Raw genomic sequence first — 22,795 nt, 5'->3', positions numbered from 1 at the left:
ATTATCTTAACAGCCCTGCATGAGATTAGAACCAAGCTGTTCTGAGTTCTGGGCCATTGGTTGGATCCAAAAGGCCAAATAGGTCCAGAGATTCCCATTGGTCATTTGTTCCATGCCAAGAGGAAAACAGCTTCTCTGTTCATTTTGCCTTTAAGGTGTGGACAGGTTGCCATAAAGCAGAAGGCATTCTGAGGGCTGGGCTCTTTATGGCCTTCCTACCCACTGTCTTAGCCAGCATTTTCTTATCACTGGCCCTGAAGAAGTCAATAAAATCAGTTTCCCGGGAGTCTATATTGAAAATATTTTTTGACTCTCATTCCAAGTAAAATTTTTTCCCCCAAAATACTTTCTCTAGTCAAATGTGGGTGGGCCTGGTGGCTGGAAGCTCTTGTTGACGCGTGATCCAGAGAAGGCCCTCTGACTAGTGCTTGCTCATGGCCCCTGGTCTGATTCAGTCATCTTTTTGCCTTGACGCTTCCACTCAAAGTGCCACGTGCTGCTGACTTCAGATCATAGACTTCCCTCAACTTTTGTTCTGGGTCCATCTCTGTAATCTTTTATCACCGCTTTTAGCCTGGTTTTTTCTCTCTCTTTTTTTCTTCTCTCTTTATGAAAATGCACACTTTGCTTTTAATCTTCTCTTTGGGTCTCCAGTGTCCCCCAACCCTGTGGACAGCGAGTCGGTTCTGTCATCAACACTGGGACTGTTCACTTTAGGCATTGTTTCCTGGTTCAAAGCTAATTACTAAGTAGTTTAAAAAAGCCTTTTGGTCACTTAGATCTTTCATCAGAAAATATAAGCTTGGGAAAGGAACGGTAATAAAGGGCCATTAGCTCCCTTTGTTTGATGTTGTTTTTCCAGTCAGTAGAACAAGATTGATGAAATGTTATGTTTGGCCAAAATTTGAGTTTTCATTTGGAATTCAGTGTTGAGAGAATGGGCTGTCAGAATCAATAAGTTTTCTTTCGCTTGGGATATGGGCATGTGGTAGTAATTAGCAATATAAGGTCTTTAGTTGAGCAACCAAGCATGGATTCTGGCAGCAAACATAATGAGAAACTACAGTTGTTCTATTTCTAACGTCAAAAAGTTTCCAGATAAAATTAAATGCATTTGCAAAAGGAAAGCAGCTAAACTTTGTTGAAAGATAGACTTCAGACTCTTAAAATAGAATGCTGTGCCCATGTTTTTGTGTATGCATAAATGTGTGTGCTGTACTCTTGGACACATGTACATATATGCTTCTCCCTAAGATTTAGTAGAATGAATGTCCAGAAAGTAATTACAACATATACATAATTAAAGGATTTGTTTACATGTGTGTATTTTACTCAGTAATCACCTCTCTAACAATGCATTAACTTGTCAGAGAACTCAAGGTAACTCTTGACCAAAGCTACGGAGACACACAACTTTGAAATTCAAAGAGTGTTTAAAGTAAAGAAAAATTAGACAGAGAAACTCAGAGTTTTGTTTATGCAACACCCAATTTCAGGATATTGGGGAATATGAAGATTTCATTGGCACCTCATTTTCAGTTTAATCTGCGTTTGGCATAATGTAAACACTTCAGAAGCATCCGCAGAATATCTTTACCATCAACCTGGTACCAAGAGCCTATAGTGGCTTACTTCAATGCTCTCACCAGTATTCCTCACCTGACCTCCCGCAGGATGTCGAGAGCTAGCATTGGGTGTGGGGACATGTGCATGTGTGTGAGTGTCAGCTGGTTTATCTCATTATGATGATATCAGGCTCCTAAAAATAGAGACTTGGGTGTTAACAACCAAGGGTTCAATGAGTGGCCAACACAGGCGGTATCTCTGAGTGGGAGGTCTTGGGGACAATTAGTCTCTTGGGTGGAGTCCCCAAATCTTATTCAAAAGAGTAGCCCTCGTAGAGCCCAGCCTGCCGCCGGAGTCCACTGCCTCCTCCTCCTTCCCTTCATGTAAGGTCAAAGCAGCTCAGAGGTGGGTTGAGGCTCCCATGGCCTTTGGGATCCCAGCCTGCTCTCCTTCCTCCCACAGCTCCCGCTGTTTCCCCCAGAGGTTTCCTCTCTGCGTGTGACTCAGCCCACTCCTGGTTAGTTTATGAGAACTGACAAGATCATGGTCCGAGGTCACATGGCTAAGGGCCATGGGAAATAGTCGACCACAGAGAGGAATCCATCTGCTGTAACCTCCTTGTTAGAGGCGGTTGGGCCGGGGAGCCCTCCAGACCTTGTACTTCCCATGATGGGCTTCTGGGGCCTGAAACTGAGGCAGTCCTAGGCCAGATGTTTGGGACAGGAGAATGGGATGGGTATGGATGATTGTACTGATTCTTGGTAGCCAAATGCTGAGAGGACACAAAGAGAAGAATGAATAACAGACGACAACGAGTAGGCAAAAAAGGACAGGAGAGTGAGTGTGATTAACTGGAGGAAGGGTCCTGGCTGGATGAGGCAACTGGGCCCCACTTCTGGTTGGGGGAATAGTTGTCACAGACTAACCTAGCTTTAGCTTCAACTCATCTGTGAAATTTAAGTGCTATGGCTTCTTTTAGAAGTCTTCTTTATATAGACAGAAGAGTGCCACACACTTCTGGCAATGAGAACGTGGATCAATACAGCCCAAAGGCCTATGATGGTAATAATACCTACAAACACTTGCGTATTTCTTAATTCTCACAGGAACCTTGTGAGGGAGGTATTATCATCATCTTCATTTGGAATGGGTGAGGAAACTGAGGAACAGAGAGGTTAAGTGAATTGTCTGACATCACACAGCTAGTAAAGGGTAGATTTTGGATTTGAACCCAGGGGCAGTCTGCTCCATTGGGCCATGTGGCCACTCTAGATCATCTCTTGAGACCCCTTTCCGCCCTAAACTCCATCCTATCGTATGTTTTCCTTCACCGTGCCCATGATGGGGAAGAAGAGAAAGGCATGAGTATCAGTGTCTCCTCCTTCTGCTCACCTGTTACCTGTAAGGATCTTGGCCCTGGGGTCAAGGACAGAAAGGTGGGGAGGAGACTAAACCCTTTTTTCCATGATTTATCTCATTTGGTTAGACTAAAAATGTATTTACCTCCTGAACACTTGTAGCAATGAAGGGCTCTCAGGGATGGGCAGACACACCATCGCCCCAAATGAGATGTGTGCCTTATTTGTGGGTTTTAACACTTTCAACCCTTTCCCGGCTCCATCCCTTCTGGGGCCATGATCTGCCAGAGGTGGACTCTTGTTCCTGGGCAGAGCCTCACTGCATCCCACCTTAGGAGGAGCGTCCTGTGCCCTGGCAGACCTGTCGTACTGTCCCTTCCATTCCTTGGCTGGTCTGCAGCACAGCTCAGAGGACTGCTCCAAGGGTGACTTCTTAATTGTTGGTGAGAATCAGAGTAGCTGAGCTCTCCTGGGAAATCCTCTGCAGGGTGCACTCTCTGGGTTTATTTCCCAGCTTTGAGTTGGACTATTAGCCCTCATGGGGCTGCATCCTCCTGGAGGGAGTTGGGGAGTCTGCCTTCAACCCCAGACGTATCCTCAGAGTTGTAAGAAGGAGCCTTAAAGCCACAGAGGAGGGCAGAATTTATCTTGTTTTTCCACTTAAAAATGAAAATAGAGTGTTTTAATTTGTTCTTTTATGTGAATGCTCATATTTTAAAGAGTAGTCAGTAATCTAGAACAAAATTTCAAGAACTAAGAGTTTCTAGGCACAGTTAGTTACCTGCCTCACTATCCATTCCTCTTCTCATCTCTGTTGGTTCATTCATTCAGTCCTTGGGCATTCACTGAGTACCTCTGTGCCAGGCACAGTGCTGGGTCGTGTTGGTGCCAGGGATTTGGTAGTGAGCAAGCTACCCATGGAACCTGTCCTCATGGAGATACAGTCTCCAGGAGGTTACAGGCAATGAGCAAGGATATAACTAAGGAAATACGAAATACAAATTTTAATACGTGCAGCAAAAATGAAAGCAAAAAAACTAAGTTTCTGTTATGGAGCAAAACAGGGATTATTTACCCTTGATAAAGTGGTGCTGACAGGTGACACCTCAGAGGAACGGAAGTTACAGCCTGTTCAATGACTTCTTAACCCAGCTTTTGTCACCTCATATGCTGAGGGGAGCTAACACTCTAGGTTTTAAAATTCTGATTACCTGAACCCCTGTCGCAATCATCAGTCTTTAGTTCTGCCTCCATGAGACTAAGTCTTAAAACCTGATTTCTCTCTCCGGCTCTAGTTTGCCTGAACAGTGCTCCCCATGACCTAGCAGGAGAGGGCATCCTGCATACCTTTCCTGGCTCCTTCTTATTGGGTCCTTATTTTACTCTGTGTCTTTCCTCTTATTAAAAATAGGATTCCTTTCTGAGACCACTTTCTAGTCCCTTCTGCCTGGCTGTCTCGTATAGCATGAAATTCCACTCCATTTTCTCTGCCACACTCAGGTTTTGCCCACCATGCTTGTAGGTCTTTTTTTTTTTTTTCCTTCAGAGAATTAGAGTTTTAAATGATTTGAGATGCCAGAATATGGATTATTTCTTTGCAAAGACTCATTTAATCTTCCCCCCATAGTCCACCCCCACCTACAAGAGAACTAACATGAGTCATGCCTTCATCTTCGTCTGTTTCACGTGTGTTTATTGAGTGCTTGCTACATGCCAGCACTGGGGATAGATGTGTTTCTACACACTTGTAAAAGTCTCCACATACTCCACATCTCTCTTGAACTTCACGTTATATTATTTGGCCACCAGAGTGGTTGGGGAGTTCAAACTCAGAGCTTATTTAAATCTCCCGTGTTGGCTCCCAGAGGTGACAGTCTTCCTAAACAATATTTCCATCTCTATTATTTTTGAGGAGGCCTGACCCCAGGGCTTGGAAATAGGATGCGGTGTTAATTTACCTGGGGTTGTCTTGGGCTGATTGTCTTGGGCATCCTTTCCTTTCTCGTCTATATGTGGCTTGGGCGACACTCACTCTCCCTTCATCACAACCTGCAAGGAGGGACTGCCCCTGTGAGGGATGTTCCCTATAAGAAGGCACTTAAAATTTCTGTGTCACAGACATCACTCTGGTTGAAATGTGACTGAAGCTCCGCATTTTATACAAACTTTGATCCCTTGACAAGTAAGCCATTCAGCCCTTTTGTTGCGTTGCCCACGTGACCCCCAGCCTGAACTCCCCAGCAACGTCTTCAGATTCCTAGATTTTAAAAGCCACAAATTAGCAAATCATCAACATATCACCAGGAAGGATCATCTGGTAGCCATTCTAGTCAGACGGAAACACAGGCCCCAATAACTGATCTTCACAAAGATATGAAGAACTGTAGACAGACAGATACAGTAAATAGGAAGACAAACAGATAATTCAAGTTGACAGGCCATCTTGGATGGATTAGGCATTCTGCTTTGATTAGCATTAAATTTTTGAGGAAGAAAAAAAATAAGATTGCCCTAATACTTTGGAAAAATGACCCCTTGACTACTTCTGAAATTCAGTACTGAGGGGCAGATACCAAAAGCAAGTGTCATTAGATGCCGTATTGTATAATGTAGTATGCCAGGTATTCCTTTCCGGTGAGAGAGGTCTTGGTGGATGTGGATGTGGGCACTTCTTTCTCTGCCTCTGCTTTGGATTCTTGCAAGCCACGTCTTCAGTCCCTTTCAAACTTGAAGCTCTATTTAAAGAGACTTGGATGCATACTAAATCAATTTCCTGATAATCCTAATGGAATGAAGACTTGTTCCCCACCCCTCAGCACTTTACTGCTGTCTCTCTTCCTTTCCACACACTTATCAAAATGTTCCAGCTATTGTTCTGAAAACAAGAATAGAAATGTAGGTGGGAGATGAACTGTGTACCTAAAAAAACAAAAAGTCATATTCAAGCCTAGACTTTTGCCTTCAAATATTCTTTCTTCCATTAAAATACCTCTGAGTATGACTTTTCTATTTATAACCCCTGAAGATTCTTTCTGCTCAACTTCACATTTGATTGGGTGAATCCTTGCTGGGTAGATTCTGAATATAGAAGAAACCCAACCATCCGAGACTAAGTTGCACTGTGTTCTCTCTTCCTGCTATGTCATTTGTTCTGATAGAAGTCTTTCCATAGCTGTGCAAAGTGGTTCCTAGCAGATTTAAGGTTCATACCACTGATGCTGCCATAGCACATTGAAAATACACCAGGAAACTTTCTAAGTGGCCAAGTCCAGTGTCTCTTTTTACTAAAATAACTGTAGAGGCTGATGCAACGTGAGACTCATGGAACCCTGATTCTCTGGCTCTCAGAGTTGGAGCCTCCACAGTTAGTACTGGTGTCGCATAATAATGGCCTGCTCTAACTCCCAGAACCACAGTGACTGCTCCAAGTGTGGGTACCAATTGTCAGTAAAAGCAATCTTATCTCTCCTCCGTATACCTTCTCAAAAAGAGGACATGGAGGCAGTTCAGAGATAGATGCGTGCTCATCTCTGTGAGAGTGACCTTTAGCCACAGACCCCAAAGGCAAATGTCAGCTAGTATATAGAACAGCTTTGGGAAAGCTCCCGTCCCAACATATTTGCTCAACCAACAGTTATTTGAGCCCCTGCCATGTTCCAGGCACTGTACCGGGTGCTGTGGTTAAAGGAATGACCAAGAAATGTGTTTCTTGCTCTCCTGGAGCTTATCCAAGACTTTGACCAATCAGAATCATGCAAGAAGCCAGTGGCAGCTAAACAGAAGCTTGATTACATAGGAGCATTGTCCCAGTGAAATGCTCTTTTGTCAGGAATTTCATTCAATAAAATCATTTAAGGTATGAAACAATCATGGAGGCTGTAAGCATTTCAGAAGGAATGCTCCTAAAAGCATTTGATAGTTCACGTTGTTAAATGTACCCACTGGAGTAGTTTAGGGGAGAGGTAACAGCAGGGTGACTTGCACACCTGAAAACCTATGGATCTCGTGATGGACCCAGTAAAAGAGAGGTGCAGAGATAGTTGCAGGGTGGGGAGCTGCTGATGCTATCCTGAGTTCTGCTCCTTTCTATACTGTACACCTGTCCCTCTGTGGCATGTGATGCCCTGGAACCTGTGAACTCCTTCCAGGTCTTGTGTGCGTAACGGGTCCTGGAGGCCTGATGAGGCCTTTGCAAATGTGTTGGGTTTACTCAGAGTGGTGGCTAGCAGCATATGCTAGCTGGGGCAACACCCTTGGGTCTCGCTGGGGAACAAGGCCAGGATGTGTCAATTTGATTGTCATTATGGGAGGGTCAATACCAACATCATGTACTCTAGGGCTAGGATGCATGAGTTACCAGAAGTCTTAGGCAGGAAGGTGGGGCTCAATTTGCAAGTCAAAGCTACACACCTCCCCTCTCCAGGGCAAAATTAAGAACCATTTCTTTGCTTGGGACTCATTCTCCCTCTATTCCACTTTCATCCCCAAAGGGAGTGGCTGACCTTTGCCTTAATCTTCTCTTCTCTTGGTCCCTCCTGTTCAGAAGCAGAATTACCATGTGGAGATAGGCAACTCTGCTTTGATCTGAATAGAGGAAAGTGCTGTTCGGTGGTGCCCTAATTAATCTGTAAGAGGAAAGAACCATCTAGGATTGGAAGAGTCAGGTCAAGGAAAGAGTGGCTTACTTAAAAATGGCCAAAAGTCACCAAGCTTGCAGTAATGAGATGAATAAAATGCAGAGGAACGAAGGTGTTGGGGAGAGACACAAGGAAGAACCAGTGCAATTTGTGAGAGTTGGGCAATTATGGAATTGCTTACTTAAGAAGGCTATATAATTCCTCTTCCAGGAAGGAAGGAAAGAAAGAAGAGAGAGAAAGAAACCAAAATGCTGGTGATAATATCTGCATACTGGGTTATTGTGAGACTTAAATGAGAAACTAAAGTTAAGGTAAACAAATCAACCAGTTAGAGTTCTTTGATTACAGGCAACAGAAACTGAGTCGTGCTGACTTAAGCAGAAAAGGAATTTTTTTTGTTTTTGAAGGTTAGAGTACCTTATGGAATTCAGAAGAAAGCTGAAAAGCAAGATTCCAGAAAGGATAGGGGTGAGCCAGAGAAGCAGCTCTGGATCCAGCAAGAGAAACTCAGGGGCAGTCATTACAGGGTTTTGCCATCAGGATGAATCAGCTCCCAACCTGAACTAGTGTCTCTCCATTTGAGGCTGAGAAGCACTGATTGGCTTAGCTTGGACAGGGAACCTTCATTAAAGGTCCCAAGACTGTATGTGATTAGGGAGGGGTGGTTCCCCAAATTAAAAATGAGGTGCTATTGACAGAAGGGAGGGTGCGTGCTAGACAGGCAGAAACAACCAATGTCTCCTACACTGAGGTTCTCAGAATTTAGTTTTAAGTCTTAGGCTGAGAATCCCTTTAGGCAACAAGCTATAAAAAATGTGTGCTCATTCCTCATGGGCATGGTGTAATTATGGAGGTGTAATTGTGATTTGGGATGGTGGAGGTGCAGACTCACACCCCTCTAAGGTGGGGATATCCTGACCGTTAGCATATGATAAGATGCACCCCCTTCATGCAGAAAGTTCTGATCTGGTCAGGACATCTCAGTATTCTCTACGGGGGGGGGCCATTAGTCTGTCCTCTGAGCTTGGGCTCTGTCTTACAGAGGTGCTTTTGCTGCCCTGTTGGGATTTGCTCAGCCTTCTGCCCCCATTTAGGGAAAGAGCAAAATAGCCTGTCTCCCTCAGAAGAGCTCTATTGACAGCTGGGTAAGATGGTTACTTTATTTTCTTCCTCACTGGGAGGGAGAAAGCATTTCCTTGCTTTGTGATAGCAAAGCACTAGATGTTGCCCTGAGTAGGAAATTATCTTATCTCCAACCTCCTTGGATTTTTTTTTGTTTGCTTGTTTTTGTGTTTTCTTAGGAAATAGTTAAAGGCAGGGTTTGAGACTGGGGGCATCATATGTGCTTGCAATTGTTTTGTTTTGGTTTTTGTGACCCTCACATGTACTGTTCTCCCAGAAACTTTAAATATGGTAATAGATCTGATGAGGCAGAATCAGCCAATGATCAGACAGGCTTGCTGTTAACTGTTAGATTTCTTCTCCGCTTACGATAGCATAGGGTGTCCAAGGCAAGCACACTTCGCCAACCAGTTCAGTGGTCAACAGATAGTTCTTATAAGCCCAGCAAGTCTCGGCGTCCTGAGCTAGGCCTTGGGATGCAGGGGGAAGGATGGGGCCCAGACAGCCTGGATTTACATTTTTTTTGCCTGATGATCTCCCTGGCATGGAAGCCTTTGGGACATGCTCTCAGTACAGGGGAAGGTGGGAAGGCAGGAGTTGGATTAGCCTTCTCCCTTTGGACGATACTTTGAGTCCTGACCACTGTGTGATTTGGATGGTGGGGTCTCTTGTCTCCCCCCACTGCTTTCTATATGATAAAATGCTGCTGAATTCCCTTTACAAGTCCTTCTTAAAATTCATTCCCATCTAGTCAGTGGCTACCAATGGTTGGAGGCATTGGGGAGGAGGTGGGACGAGGAATGCATGATGAGAAGGCTTAGCAGAAAGACAGAAGAGATTCTAGCCTGTGTATCTGATATAAATATTATAGTTTTACAGAGACATCTAGATCAATATATGCCACATTTCCTCTACCTCTTTGACAAAGTGAGCACGATGTATTCAGGGAAAGCTGTATAGGATTTCCAATTTACTCTGTATGATTTATTGTGACAGGATAGCTATGGGTTTTTAAAGTTATTTATATTTGTTCCAGTAAAAATGGATATAGTATCTTTAAAAATAAACAGCCCGGAGCTGTGCATTTTATATTGTCTTCCTAGAGTGAGGCTCTGCTAAAGAGAGAGCTAAGACCCCCCTGTCCTTGTGGGATCTGATGCAGTTGCATTTGCTCAGTCTTCACTCTTTAGCTTTTGGAGGGGTTGGGAGTTGTGAGGAGAGTAAACAGGCAACTGAATTAGGAAGCTATTGCAGCCATCTAGACAAGATAGGATGATGGCGCGAAGTACGGTGGGAGCAGAGAACTGGAACCGTGTGGGAAGATTCATCAGTGTCTGTGGGTGCAGCCCATTCAGTCTAGGCCTCTTTGTTTTATAGTGACCAGCTCCAGGTCACACGGGACTGGCATCCAAGTCTCCTGATTCCCAGCCCGGGCTCCTTTCAGCCATACCAGCTGCTTCCTCTATTTAGAAGGCATTACACTGTGGGGGTAGGTCTGCCCTTGCTCTGGCATTCACCTTGCACTGAGTCTCTGGACCTCAGTTTCCACATCAAAATAATGCAGGCACTAGACTAACCATTCCCCAAGGGTCATTCTGATAAACATGAGAACACGGAAGGGAGCACATCACTATCACGGCTCCCTTTTTAAAGGGCTACTGGCGCTAAGAAACACTACCTGAGTATTTTTAAAAGTGTGTAGATTTTATTTTTCATTGAGCTAAACTCAACCTCAGTGGATCTCTGGATGCCTCATTCCCTGGAGTCTTGAAAAGCTTTATCTGGTGGCCTCCTCTCTATCCTCCTCTTATGCTTCCTGCCATAAGTCAGTTCTCCTAAGTTTTCCATTCTGAAAGGCATCAGTGGAATTGAGCTCTAAAACTGAGGTTCCAACTCAAGTGGGGCCTTCCAGCTTTCCTGGTCCATATCCAAGAAGGGAGCAGAGTGATTGAGCAGGATGGCCAGGATTTCATTCTGGAGGTGGAGAGGCTTACTAATGGGAGAGGTACACCATTATACAGTGAAGATGCACCCGTGAAATAAGCAATTGACACTTTTCTGGTGAGCCCTGATAGAGTTCATAAGCGTTAAGCATTATTCTTACTCTGATTAAGTCACACTCAGCCACTTGATGCTATGCTTGTTCCATGACCCAGTGTTACCCATCCCTACTTCAATCTAGCTTGTGTTTATGGAGCCCTTACCCCAAAACGGACATGCTTGCTTACACTGGAAGAGTTACTTGTTCCCGTAAAATGCCATCTGCTACAATTTTGACATTTAAGATGCTTCCTTGTGGGTTTGAGATGGATTTTTCTTTTTTTTAAGGAAGTTTAGCCCTGAGCTAACTACTGCCAGTCCTCCTCTTTTCACTGAGGAAGACTGGCCCTGAGCTAACATCCATGCCCATCTTCCTCTACTTTTATATGTGGGATGCCTACCACAGCATGGCGTGCCAAGCGGTGCCATGGCAGCACCCGGGATCCAAAGTGGCGAACTCTGGGCCACTGAGAAGCAGAACATGCAAACTTGACCACTGCGCCACTGGGCCGGCCCCTGAGATGGATCTTTTAATGCAAGCCGTTAATATTATTTTATCCCAAGAAAGACTTGTTCACAGAACTAGACAAACTTTAATCAAACTTTGATTTTAATCAAACTTTAATCAAACTTTGATCTGTCAGAACAGAAATAGTTATTGATTTAGGTTTGTTGGCCATCTTCACAAACCAGGTTGCCAGGCCCTCTAGAAATCAGTCATTAAGATTGCTAGTAATCTAAAAAATTCGAATTCAGAGCCACAGATGGAAACAATTTTAGCTACCTTCATGGCATAGCTTTCCTAATTATTCTCCACCGTAAATGGATCATTTAGCTTTCTGTTATCTTCTGGATCCTTGGGCTGATGAGGAAGTCCTAAGCTGGACATGGCATATAATATCTAAAATGGACATTTGCATCATGTTGTAGCCCCTTGGCTTGCCAAATTGTGTGGCTTAAGTTAAAAACTTGGTGTAGAGTTTCCACTGTCACTCAGCCTTTGCTGTCTTGAATCCACTGGTCCAGCTGACTAGGTGTAGTCAGAATCTAGTGATGCCGCAGTGCTGTGATGCTTTAAGTGAGGTGCATCTCTGTCCACCTCAGTCCGCAGGCTAAGCCTCTCTCCTGGCCCACTGAGGACCCCTTCAACAGCCCCTCCACCACGTGTCCGAGAGAATCTCTTGTTGACCCAGCCTAGCCTGTCATGAAAGAGCGGAAGCTGAAATACTCAAGCCTTTGCTCTCTCTATATCACCTTTGTCTTAGTGAGAATTAGAGTCAGCAACCTGGATCTCATCCTGGGCAAGTGGCTTTTACTTGTTGTGAGATGCCAAACATGTGACTTAAGAAAATTGAAGTTCAGAGAAGTTATCTGAAAAGATGCAGATAGCAGGAACACAAGGTTGTTTGAGGATTAGGTGAGACTCTAAAGGTCACAGAGCACTTTATGTCTGTTACACACTGATTTACAGATATCTCATGAATCCTGCCATTTAATAATACTTACAATGAGCCAGACCCTTCACCATGCCCTTCATGTGTATTATCTATTTAAATAAATCCTCAAGATAACTTCATGAATCAGCTACTAGCTCCAGCCCCTCAGAGACTCTAACTTTATAGTTGTAAGATGCAGAATTGGTACGTAGCCCAAGACTATTTAGTTATTTAGTGTCTGACCTGAGCTAACACAGGGCTATCAAAGTATGAATCTTACACAGTAGATTTGTAGGTGTCATGGAACCCGACAGGGATAATTCTGGATGAGGATCTTTTTGGCATTCTTCAAATCATGCACCACAAACAACCATGACTGTTTCCAAGGCGGGCATACCCTGCTCTCAGTCTTAGAATATTTTCAGTCATTGGAGATACAAGAAATTCTATTTCTCTTCTCCCTGAAATAGTATCCTTCCCAAAACTTCTGCCCCTGGAAAGTTCAAGTGTCCTGAGGATATTTCTGGAAAATAAATTTTCCCCTTTCACCATCCATCCCTCAGGCCCCTGTAGGCCCTCAGCATGCCTAGACACAGACACAGGCTGGTAGGAGCAGATCTTCTAATGCAGATGCTGAGTTAGAGAGCTGACTTCTCCTCATCCATCAACTCTAACTGCATTCAAACATTTTCAATATGTGGGCTCCTTGATAACTTTCACTGTATGGAAAACAAAATGGACGGAAATGATTATTGGCACAAAAGGAGGAAGCCATAAATCTTCAAATCAGATATAGGACAGATTGGAACAATATGGGTTCTCCAAGGGTGCCGTGATAATGTACCTAATAACTCTCCTGGGGCAAGAAGGCAATCTGCTTTCAATCAATCTCGCTTTTTCTGAGCAAAAATACCGATTATGTTGAAGGAAGATTTTTTCCTCCCTTTTTGATAAAGACTGTTCTCCACCCCAGAAATCATGCTGTAGCTAAAAGATATATATTTTCAATTGTCTAGAATGGTATTGGACAGCTAGCACCAAATGAGAAAGGTCAATCCTTTTTTTCTTCTCTCTCCTGCCAGCATTTGTCTACTTCTTAAGAGAAGTGAAAGCTAATTAAAGGCTTAAGGGATAATATTGATTGCAGTGGAATATATTTTATATGGACCCAGCACATTTTCAACTAAGAGAACCCTGACTCTTTCTAAGGCTGAATAAATCAGCTGGCCGAGCCTTTGATTCAAGGGTGGGAGGGTGAGCTCATCTCCATCCCTTTCACTTCTCACACCTCTGTCCTAGAGATGAATGATCTCAGAAGAGGAAGAGGGAATGCTGGCAGATGTTCATTCACTTCTTTTCATAGAGGATAGAAAGGATGGATGTTCAGGCATTTCCCTGGACTTATCATTGATTTGAGTCCAGTTTTGAATAATAACCAGGCTTATGCTGGTACAGAACTTTGAGTTTTGCAATGCCTGGTGCAGGAGGCTGGCTGGGTGGTATTAACCTCTCAGCTCCTTCATCTACTGAATGGGCATAAGTCGCTTGCCCAAGATCACACACACTCTTGGTGGCAAAGTACGAACCAAATCTGGCTTACTTTCACATCCAGGTGAGGGGCAGAGCCCCAACCACTTAACTGTCCTGTAGAGGGGCCCATAGTTGGATTTATGCTGGCTTTGTTCTAAATCATGGAAGTTTGTGTTAGAAACTTAGAAAGTGTTAGAAAGTGCGGAAAATGTTAGAATTGCTCCCAGCAGCCTCACCGTCATTTGTGGAGAGGTCAAATCAAGACAGAGATTCTGTTTCTTGGTCACTTTCTGCACACACTTGGCAAATGCAGCGTCAGAAATCTTATTCAGAACATGAAAATTCATTTTCAGCCTGTTTTGTCCATATAAATGCACATATACCACAAGAAATATTTTAAGATATGACATGATAAAAATGTATATAATCCAAGTGTTCAGTTTACGTTGTGTATTCTGACATACTGTGTGTTTCAGGAGGAAGTTAGCCACATGGGTTTTGGGCATAAAATTTGAATGGGTGACCAAGGGATCTTGCTCAACCTACCTGGTACTGGCTAGAGAGCAAAGTGATCATGGTAAAACCTCTCTTCTGAGGTAGCTCATTGACATTCTTCCCTCCCCATGATGGCCTCTGCTTGCCCATTTGCTAAGGCAGCGCCGTAAAAATAACAGTCCATAATGGTGATATTATTAACTGCATCGTGCATATTATTGATTTACTCTTTGTTCTGCATCATTATCCTTTCACCAATGAGTTTGCTGCCTTATTCTCACATACTTAGTCAAGCACCAAATTACAATGAAAGGGCAGGCTCTTGTAATGGCATCTAAAGGAACATTGCGTAAGTGATCATCACTGCCTCCTATTATGAGCAATCTCCAGCCAATGAGTTTCTGCCTTATTGGAATGTGTACAGAGCAATTATGAAGTGCAAGGGGCCTGGCCATTCTAAATTTTTCCCACGAAATTACGTGCTTCCTGTTTGCCACTTGCCCAGCCAGCGATTCAGCCTATATCACTCTCAGCCTGAGAGGTGCAGGGACCTGGGTTGCCCTTTGCTACAGTCTCTTTACTAGAAGCCAGTGGGTTTCATCTCCAAGGTCAGTCCCCAGCTTTTGGTCATGGGGCTGACTCTTGCACCAAATTGCTTACTCTCAATCGAGCATCGTGTATCGAACATAAGCGGCCACAGTACAGCCCGGTGTCAAAGTCAAATCAGTCCAGGAGTGCAAAGATATTGGGGAGATTGTTGTTTCAGCAGTTCTGGAAGAAAGGCTCATTTCCTCAAGGGGAGCTACCATCTCCAGAAACAGAAGTCCAAACCACCCTGGAACAGGGCAAACAATTTCAGCCTCCTCCCTTCTTAGCTTCTCCTCATCTTGAGGTGAATTCCTTTGGCTCTTGTGGAAGTCCTAGGCACCCTAAGGAATCAGCTGTCTGGGGACACGCAGCCTGCAGCATGATCTCCCATTCCATAGGCATCCCATCTTCATTTAGCCCTGAGTAATGCTCACTTACTGTAAAGTGTTACATGCCCCCATTGTCGGAGGAGTTATGGCAGAAAAATGCAAAATTTCCTTTTTACTGCTTATGGCCAGCAGAGCCCATAATGTGTCAAGCCGCACATTAGCCACCCTGATAAAAGTCCGCTTTCTTACACACAAAATCATCGTTTCAGCAAGATTTGTTATCTCATTACCTGATAAGCTCTATGTCATAAACCAAGACTCATTCGGTAAATCTCCCAGGAGGACGCTTTGTGGGCAGAAAGGGAGAGATATGAATCTTCAAGAGACTTGATAATGCAGCATTTAAGCACAAGCATTATGTCACTTATTGTTAAATGCATAAAATCACTTGGCCAAACGGTTGGGCTTTTAATAGGATTTTGTGCAGCATCAGGTGAGAAGCCATATGCCTTTTCTGTCGAGGAGTCTCTGAGCACCTGCCAGCACCGCAGCTTTGCCTCACAGCCCTCTGGGGACGGGAGCTGGGCTTTTATTGAGGCCTGGGGGGAGATGACTGCTTCCCTGCAGCTGCTTGCTTCCTCTGTCTTGCTGGGTGTGGGTGCCTGGTCGTCACTGGGTTGGCCTCCACTAACTGGCCTCTCCCATTCAGGCACATTGTGGTTTGTGGACACATCACTCTGGAGAGTGTTTCCAACTTCCTGAAGGACTTTCTACACAAGGACCGGGATGATGTCAACGTGGAGATTGTCTTTCTTCACAAGTAAGAGGCCCCTGCTGCCCCTGCTGTTTTTTTTTTTTTTTTGAGGAAGACCAGCCCTGAGCTAATATCTGCAGCCAATCCTCCTCCTTTGGCTGAGGAAGACTGGCCCTGAGCTAGCATCCATGCCCATCTTCCTCCACTTTATATGTGGGACACCTGCCACAGCATGGCTTGATGAGCAGTGCCATGTCTGCACCTGGCATCTGAACCCGTGAATCCCGGGCTGCCGAAGCAAACGTGCGCACTTAACCACTGCGCCACTGGGCCAGCCCACCCCCTGCTGTTTTGAGACCCTCTACCCAACCAGGCACCCTGAGGGGCCTGAGTGTCTGTAGGTGGTGAGTGGGGCACCGTTGTGGAAAGGGCAGAGTTGAATCAGCACCATCTCTACCGCCCTCATAGGAGAAGACGATATGGAACCAATGGAAAGGGAAGCAACACATTAGTTCAGTGATGACAGCAGCACCTGCCTGTGTGGAGGCAATTCTGGCAAATAACAGTAGAGTTCATTATGGGTCAAACACGTCATACTGTCCCCTCAGCTGTCTGGATCTGTGCGATCCAGGTGTGTCCACAGGGTCTGGTGTGGAATTATTAGCTATGTGGTGTGGACGCTTTATGACTGCAGGAGTGACATAATGACCAAGCAAGATGCAAATACAAGAGGAAGCAGAGGATAAGGTAATAATAACAATAACAACTGCCGTTCCTAGAGCCCTTCAGTGTGGGACACTGCTGGACACCATGCGCACTGTCTTCCTTTAATCAATAGAGTACATGCTCTGGACTCAGCATCCTCTATCCGAATCCTGACTCAACCAATTACTTGCTGAACAAGTTACTTAACTTCCCTGAGCCTCGGTTTCCACATCCATAAGGTGGGGAGATCATAACGGTTTCTATCTACCTCCTTGGGCTGTTGTGACATGAACAGAAGTAATCTATATAAAACATGCAGAGCAGAATCAGACACACAGTAAGTGCTCAATGAATGTTAGCTATTATGTGAAAGATAAAATATATTAGGCTGTATTGTCAACTTAGGAGGTAGCTCTTATCATGTTTGTTTTACAGGTGAGGAAAGCGAGATAGCTTCCATCCACTGAATGTTTTGAGATTTTTAAGCTTTGCCTTTTAGGTAAAAGGTAGTGTGCCACAGGGATGTGCTGGAGGGCTCAGGCATGTTGACGGTGACACCATCTTTTTTTATGGGGACAAGGCACTCATGGAGCCAGCTCTAGCCCCAAGTTGCCAGGGGATAAAAGCTCACATATTGGTGTTGGTTCGATATGGGGTTGACTGACCAGAACTCAGTCCTGCTCTGAGAGCCCACTGAGGCTGACTTCCCTACAAGCTCCATTCTGTGCTTCTCCTTCATTTTGGCATTTGTTCACAGAATACCAAACTGGCCACCATGTTTGAGCACCAACATTTTTCCTCTCAGCACTGACTTCTCTAAGTTCTGAAAAGACCAGCTAGGCCATAGGCATAGGAGCAGAACCTACAGATCCAACAGTGCTTAGCCACTGATTACCAGCTGTGGAGCCCGTCCTCTGCTGAGCGTTTAGAAGGTTCAAGAGAAGTATAATGTGTGAGTTCTGCCCTTGTAGTGGTCACACATTTCAAGATATTAGACCACAACATTGACCATTTATTAACAGACTGAAGTCTGCTTAATCAAGAGGCAGAACTGCATGGGACGTCTGTATTAGGGAGAGACCACCAATTCTTGCATTACCAGGGCAGGCTTCCTAAAAGAGGCCTAACTTGTAATGGACCTGGAAGACCGGTTGCATTTGCACAGGCAGGTGCTTTTCTCTTACCTACTGCTTTAGTCTCGATCAACAAGCTGGCTGCTGATGCTTCAATTGTTAGGATTCATCTTTGTGTCCCCTGCATCTATCAGTGTCAGCATTGTGGAAGATGGCCCAGTTAATTAAGCTCTCAAAGCTTTGGGTTGATAACATGCCTTTCTCTAGGGTTGTTTTGAAGTTTAAATGAGTTAATACTTGTCAAGTGCTTAGAATGGTGTCTGCCACATAGTAAATGCTCAAAAACATTACCAATTATTATTATTACTAAGTACTTAACAAATGTTAGACAAGTGTTGATTAACACAGTCCTTGGCACCTAGTAGATTCTAACTAAATATTGTCTCCTTGGGCCTAGCAGTTTACCCTATAGAGAGAGTAGATATTTTCCATCCCTGCAGAATTAACAAATTAATGAATAGGTCAATCAGTGTTTTACTTCTTGTCCTCCAGTGGGAGTTCACATGTGTGACTCAAGAGCAGTACTGAGAGTAAATTAACTCTACATGTGGCTGCTCTGGGGTGATGTTTTTGAATCAGGCCCTGGGGGATGAGAAGTCCATGAGGTAGAGAAGCAGAGAAGAGGCTTTTGATGGAGGTTGGGGCAGGAGGCTCTGCCAGGGGGCCCTTCTGCCAATCCTGATGTCACAACCTCAGTTTCTGTATTCTAAAATAGGGATTCCATTCATAATGAAGTCAAAGACATTTCTCCCCAGAGACCTCAGACTTTGTAAAGGTTGGGAGCCTCTTTATTTGAGCTTGGTGCTGGTTTCGGTTTTCTGTCGGGCTGGAGTTTTACTTCTCTTGAGTGTGAGCCTTTTATTTATGGCAAGAAAGGGGGCTGCTTTGAAGGTGAAAGCCTTTCCAAGGTCTTCCTCTGTGGAAATCCAAGAGAAGGGAGGCCATGGAGGCTGAAATGCCTGAGTCTGTTATATTAATGCCTGTTTCTTCTTTCTCTACAGCATTTCTCCTAACCTGGAGCTTGAAGCTCTGTTCAAACGACATTTTACTCAGGTGGAATTTTATCAGGGTTCAGTCCTCAATCCACATGATCTTGCAAGAGTCAAGGTAAGAAGGAAGAGGTGACTTCTGCTTTTACTCCATCTGTGAGGATAGTCTGACTCTGTGGTAAGGGAACATGCCTCCCAGGATGGCCAAGAGTCACTTCCAAACCCCTAATGAGTTGTCAGATACCACCAGCCTTGACATCACGCTTGCACTGGTCCCGGGAACTCATTCTGCTGGCACATGCTAGACCACCTATAAGTGTTCCACACTTGGACTAGTTATAATGTGAAATTTACTTTGCTAGTTCCCTCAATATCAGCATTGCCAAAGGAAACAGACCAGTTGTATGGACTCAGTAGTCTCATATACAACATAATAATCGAGTAATCCCATCTTGAATACTTAAATTGAACTCATCGTAGCTCTGAAATCTATTATTTGCATCAGACAGGAACATTAAGGATAAAGTGTAAAATAAAAATTTACCAAGCCATAAACATTTTGAATTTCTTCTTTTCCCCTGCCAAAGACTAAAGGTGCAAAACTAAATATGCAGGTATCTGATGTCACTTGAGAATGGGCTAATCTTTCTTTCCAGAACCTGCTAAGTTAGAATCTTCTTATAAAGCACACCTTGTACAGGAAGGGGCATCTGCTACTTTACTCATTTTATACAGGTTTTGTAAGCATGTCCAATATTTGCATGTGAGTGGGTAGAGATTAATATTGTGAATCCACTGATTTCTAAATGCTAACTGTGATCACCACATAATTCAGTAAATGATATAACTGGCAAACATGAGTAAGCCCAAGAGGATTTGGGTAAATTCTTTGGATTATTAAAGAAAAGTAGAGACAATTTGTAACATACCATGGAAGAAACCATGCCCTCCCACCAACTGCAGGAATGGCCTGTTAAGTACGACATACCAAGTAGGACAGATTGCAGATCTGAGCTAGCATGAGAATTCTTATGCTTCTAGAGTCCAGTTAATCTTAATATTATCCAGACATGATCCAAGTTGTAGCTAATGTGAACTCTTATAGAACTTGGAGAAAATACTTATTGTTCATGGACCTAATTTAGATGCAAACAATTATTAGCACAACTCATCATCCCCTCAAAGGAGTAAATTTTTTTTGGCTCATGTTTAGATGAGTCAGTAGGTTGTATTTTGAGCTCATCTGTAACACATCATTTCATACACGTAGATTTGTTGTCTTTTGAATATCTGAATGCTAACTGAATACTAAACAGCCCTGGGCTGTTATCTGATTTAGGGCTCTCATTTCCTCTTCTTCCGTAGTTAATGAAGATGTGAAAAAGTTTAGACGAAGGACTTTGGAGTCTAAATTTCTGAATCGTCAACTACTCAGTTGACTTGGTAACCCGAGAGGAGGGGGTTAGCCCACCTAACATTTCCTGACTGGAAAAATTAAGATGATGGTGCAGATGGTGGGGAAAGGAGGCAAGGAGGGGACTGAGGCTTAATTAATTGTTATTTAAAGAAATCTGGAAAGCTTACATGTAAGAGACTATGCAAAATGAAAAGTATAATTACCAAGGTACATGTTGGACCCTCCAACAGCAACCAGATGAAATGTTTATACCATAACAAGAACTTGCAACCTACACTTTTGACAAAAACTGTAATCTCTCAGGATTATTTTTTTCTTTCCTTGCAAAGTGCTGGGTTCCCTAAGAGCCGTCAACAGAGAGAAACTACAACCAAGCATGGCTATTTATATGTTTCTGTTCTGTGATTTTCCTTTTGGTGTCTTAGATAGAGTCAGCAGATGCGTGCCTAATCCTTGCCAATAAGTACTGCGCTGACCCAGATGCGGAAGATGCCTCCAACATCATGAGGTAACTGTAGGGAGGCCGGGAAGGCTCGGGGCTTGGCACTCTGCAGCCCTTTTGTGTCCTCTGCAGAGCACCATCTCTGTGGGACCCTCTTTCCCCCATAGGCCACCCCACAACTTGCCACAAGCATAGGTCTCGGGGAAATTAAGGCTATGGTGGCTGCGGGGCAAGGATGCAAGCCGTCGTCAACAGAAAGCTCATCCTTAGCAGGTGGGAGCTCTGGGGCTTACCATCTGTCTTGGTTTGAGATACTTCAGACAGGACTAGAAAAGGAGAGACAGATTTAAATGAGTGCAGGCCTGAAATAAGGTACTATGTTTCCTAAGGAGGAGTGGGCCTGAGATATCTTAACTGTGGCCAGTTTTGTCTCCCTGGGGACATTTTGAAATATCTGGAGATGTTCTTTGTTGTCATAACTAGGGGATAGTGTCATAACTAGGGGATAACTCATGTCTAGTGGGTAGAGATTACGGATGCTGCTCAACATCCTACAATGCATGGGAGAATCCCTCACAGCAGAGAATTCTGTGGCCCACAATGTCACTAGAGCCAAGGTTGAGAGCCCCACATTAGAACTTTCCAAGTGTGTCTATAGCACATTGATGAATATTCCCCACAAAGAGGAGTTTGTTGACCGATTATGAAATAGTTTCCCAAAACGAAATAGTTTTGTTCACTGAAAGCCTTCTCAGTGCTTTTAATACTGACAGGAATTTCTACAATAATATTCTACAGAGAATTTATCAAGCCTATTTGGTCACAACCCATGCCCCCAATTTCTACAGAACATCTCCTGGGGGAGCACGCTTTGGAAAACACTGCCCAATGCCTTTTCTGCAAATGCCTGACCCATCTACAGCCATTCTCCGCTCAACTCCTACTCCTCATTCTTTTCTCATTTCAGAAGAAAATCGTGCCATTTTTGTTCTTTTCATAGACCCATATTCTAGACATCTTGTGACTATGACGTGACCAAAAAGTTAAGATATTTTGCTCCAGATACTTGAAGCCCTTTTGGATTATTTCTCCTTCGGCATAAATTGCAGAATAGTTAAGAGAGCTGGGAGGGAATAATAAAGAGAACCTTCTAGAGAAAAGATGAACTAAGAGAAAACAATTCACTCCCACTGTATTCCCAGGAACTCTTGCCTGATTGTGAACAGCCATCCTTTCAGTCCAGGCAAAGATTCCCCTCTCTCTGCAGCTTGGTTTACTGTGTCCTGGGAGTTTACCTGAGGTGGAGGGCTGGGAGGTGGCCTTTACATCATTATAATGCTCGCATCTCCGTTTCTTTGCTTTTAATCAATGGCCTCAAGTGACACGATCTTTCCCATCGGGGTGGGGGAATTCCTCTGGCACGTTTTGGATGAGCAAGGCCTTCCCTCAGCATCTGGTCCTTGTGTCTGGCAAGCGACATCTGGCACAATTTTCTCTTTCCACTTGCTTTTCTTTGGCAATAGGCTTAGTGATCTCATTTTAAGGAAGTTGATGTGTAAACTCTTGTAAGCATTGGGCTTGCCAGGCTGCAGGGAGATGGTGGTGCAGGGACATGCTTCCATACCTAGTCCACCCTCTCGCTAGTCACAGCTGGAAAGTGACTGCAACAGCTTCAGCTTAGGGTCAGTTGGCCCTTTCCTTGAACAAGGATTTCCATCCTTCACCACGTTTTTGTGTCATTTTAAATGATAAAAATGTAGCCTTTAAGGAACTAGGCTTCAGTATCTTCAAATTTGCAAATAAATAACCAAAAGAGGATGAAGTTTAACATTTTGATCCCACATAGAAGTTTGGGGCTAGCCCTGTTTTGTTTTTCAAAAGTGAATAACTGAAATGAATAATAGCTTTGAAATGGGCATTTCTCTTAAACACAGTATTTTCTTAACCCTGACTGCAATAGGGTTAATATGAAGACATATAGGTTATCAGGGTGATTGGCATGATGCCAAGGCATAAAAATAACAGCAAAGGTGGTGTCAGAAATGTAATTAAGCCATGCGTTAACCAGAATCAGAACTGAGGCCCAGGCAGCAAAGGAAAAGGGAAAGTTCAGGGTTAAAAAATGGGCTCTGTCTTTCCCTTATTTGTATAATCCTCCTTTCTCCTTAGTTTAATGAAACCAGTCTGCCCCTTTTGAAATTAAAATGTCAAAGATCCATTTGAAATGAGCTAATGCAGAAAACTGGCTGATGCT

At 43.9% G+C, this 22,795-nt stretch overlaps 1 protein-coding gene across 26 annotated transcripts in view; it reads left to right on the top strand.

Annotated features, from left to right (window-relative positions):
• The window catches only part of KCNMA1 (potassium calcium-activated channel subfamily M alpha 1), a 719,065-nt gene that overhangs the window by 483,934 nt on the left and 212,336 nt on the right, over positions 1-22,795 (top strand). For all 26 annotated transcript variants that reach the window (XM_008519122.2, XM_008519119.2, XM_070612927.1 and 23 more), the window contains 3 exons: positions 15,811-15,921; positions 18,695-18,800; positions 20,525-20,607. In XM_008519122.2, coding sequence (XP_008517344.1) covers positions 15,811-15,921; positions 18,695-18,800; positions 20,525-20,607 — 300 coding nt within the window. The remainder of the gene's footprint in view (positions 1-15,810; positions 15,922-18,694; positions 18,801-20,524; positions 20,608-22,795) is intronic.

This window comes from Equus przewalskii, chromosome 1 (genome assembly GCF_037783145.1).
Source record: "Equus przewalskii isolate Varuska chromosome 1, EquPr2, whole genome shotgun sequence".
Taxonomy (NCBI): Eukaryota; Metazoa; Chordata; class Mammalia; order Perissodactyla; family Equidae; genus Equus; species Equus przewalskii.
This window is presented reverse-complemented; position numbering and strand designations above follow the sequence as displayed.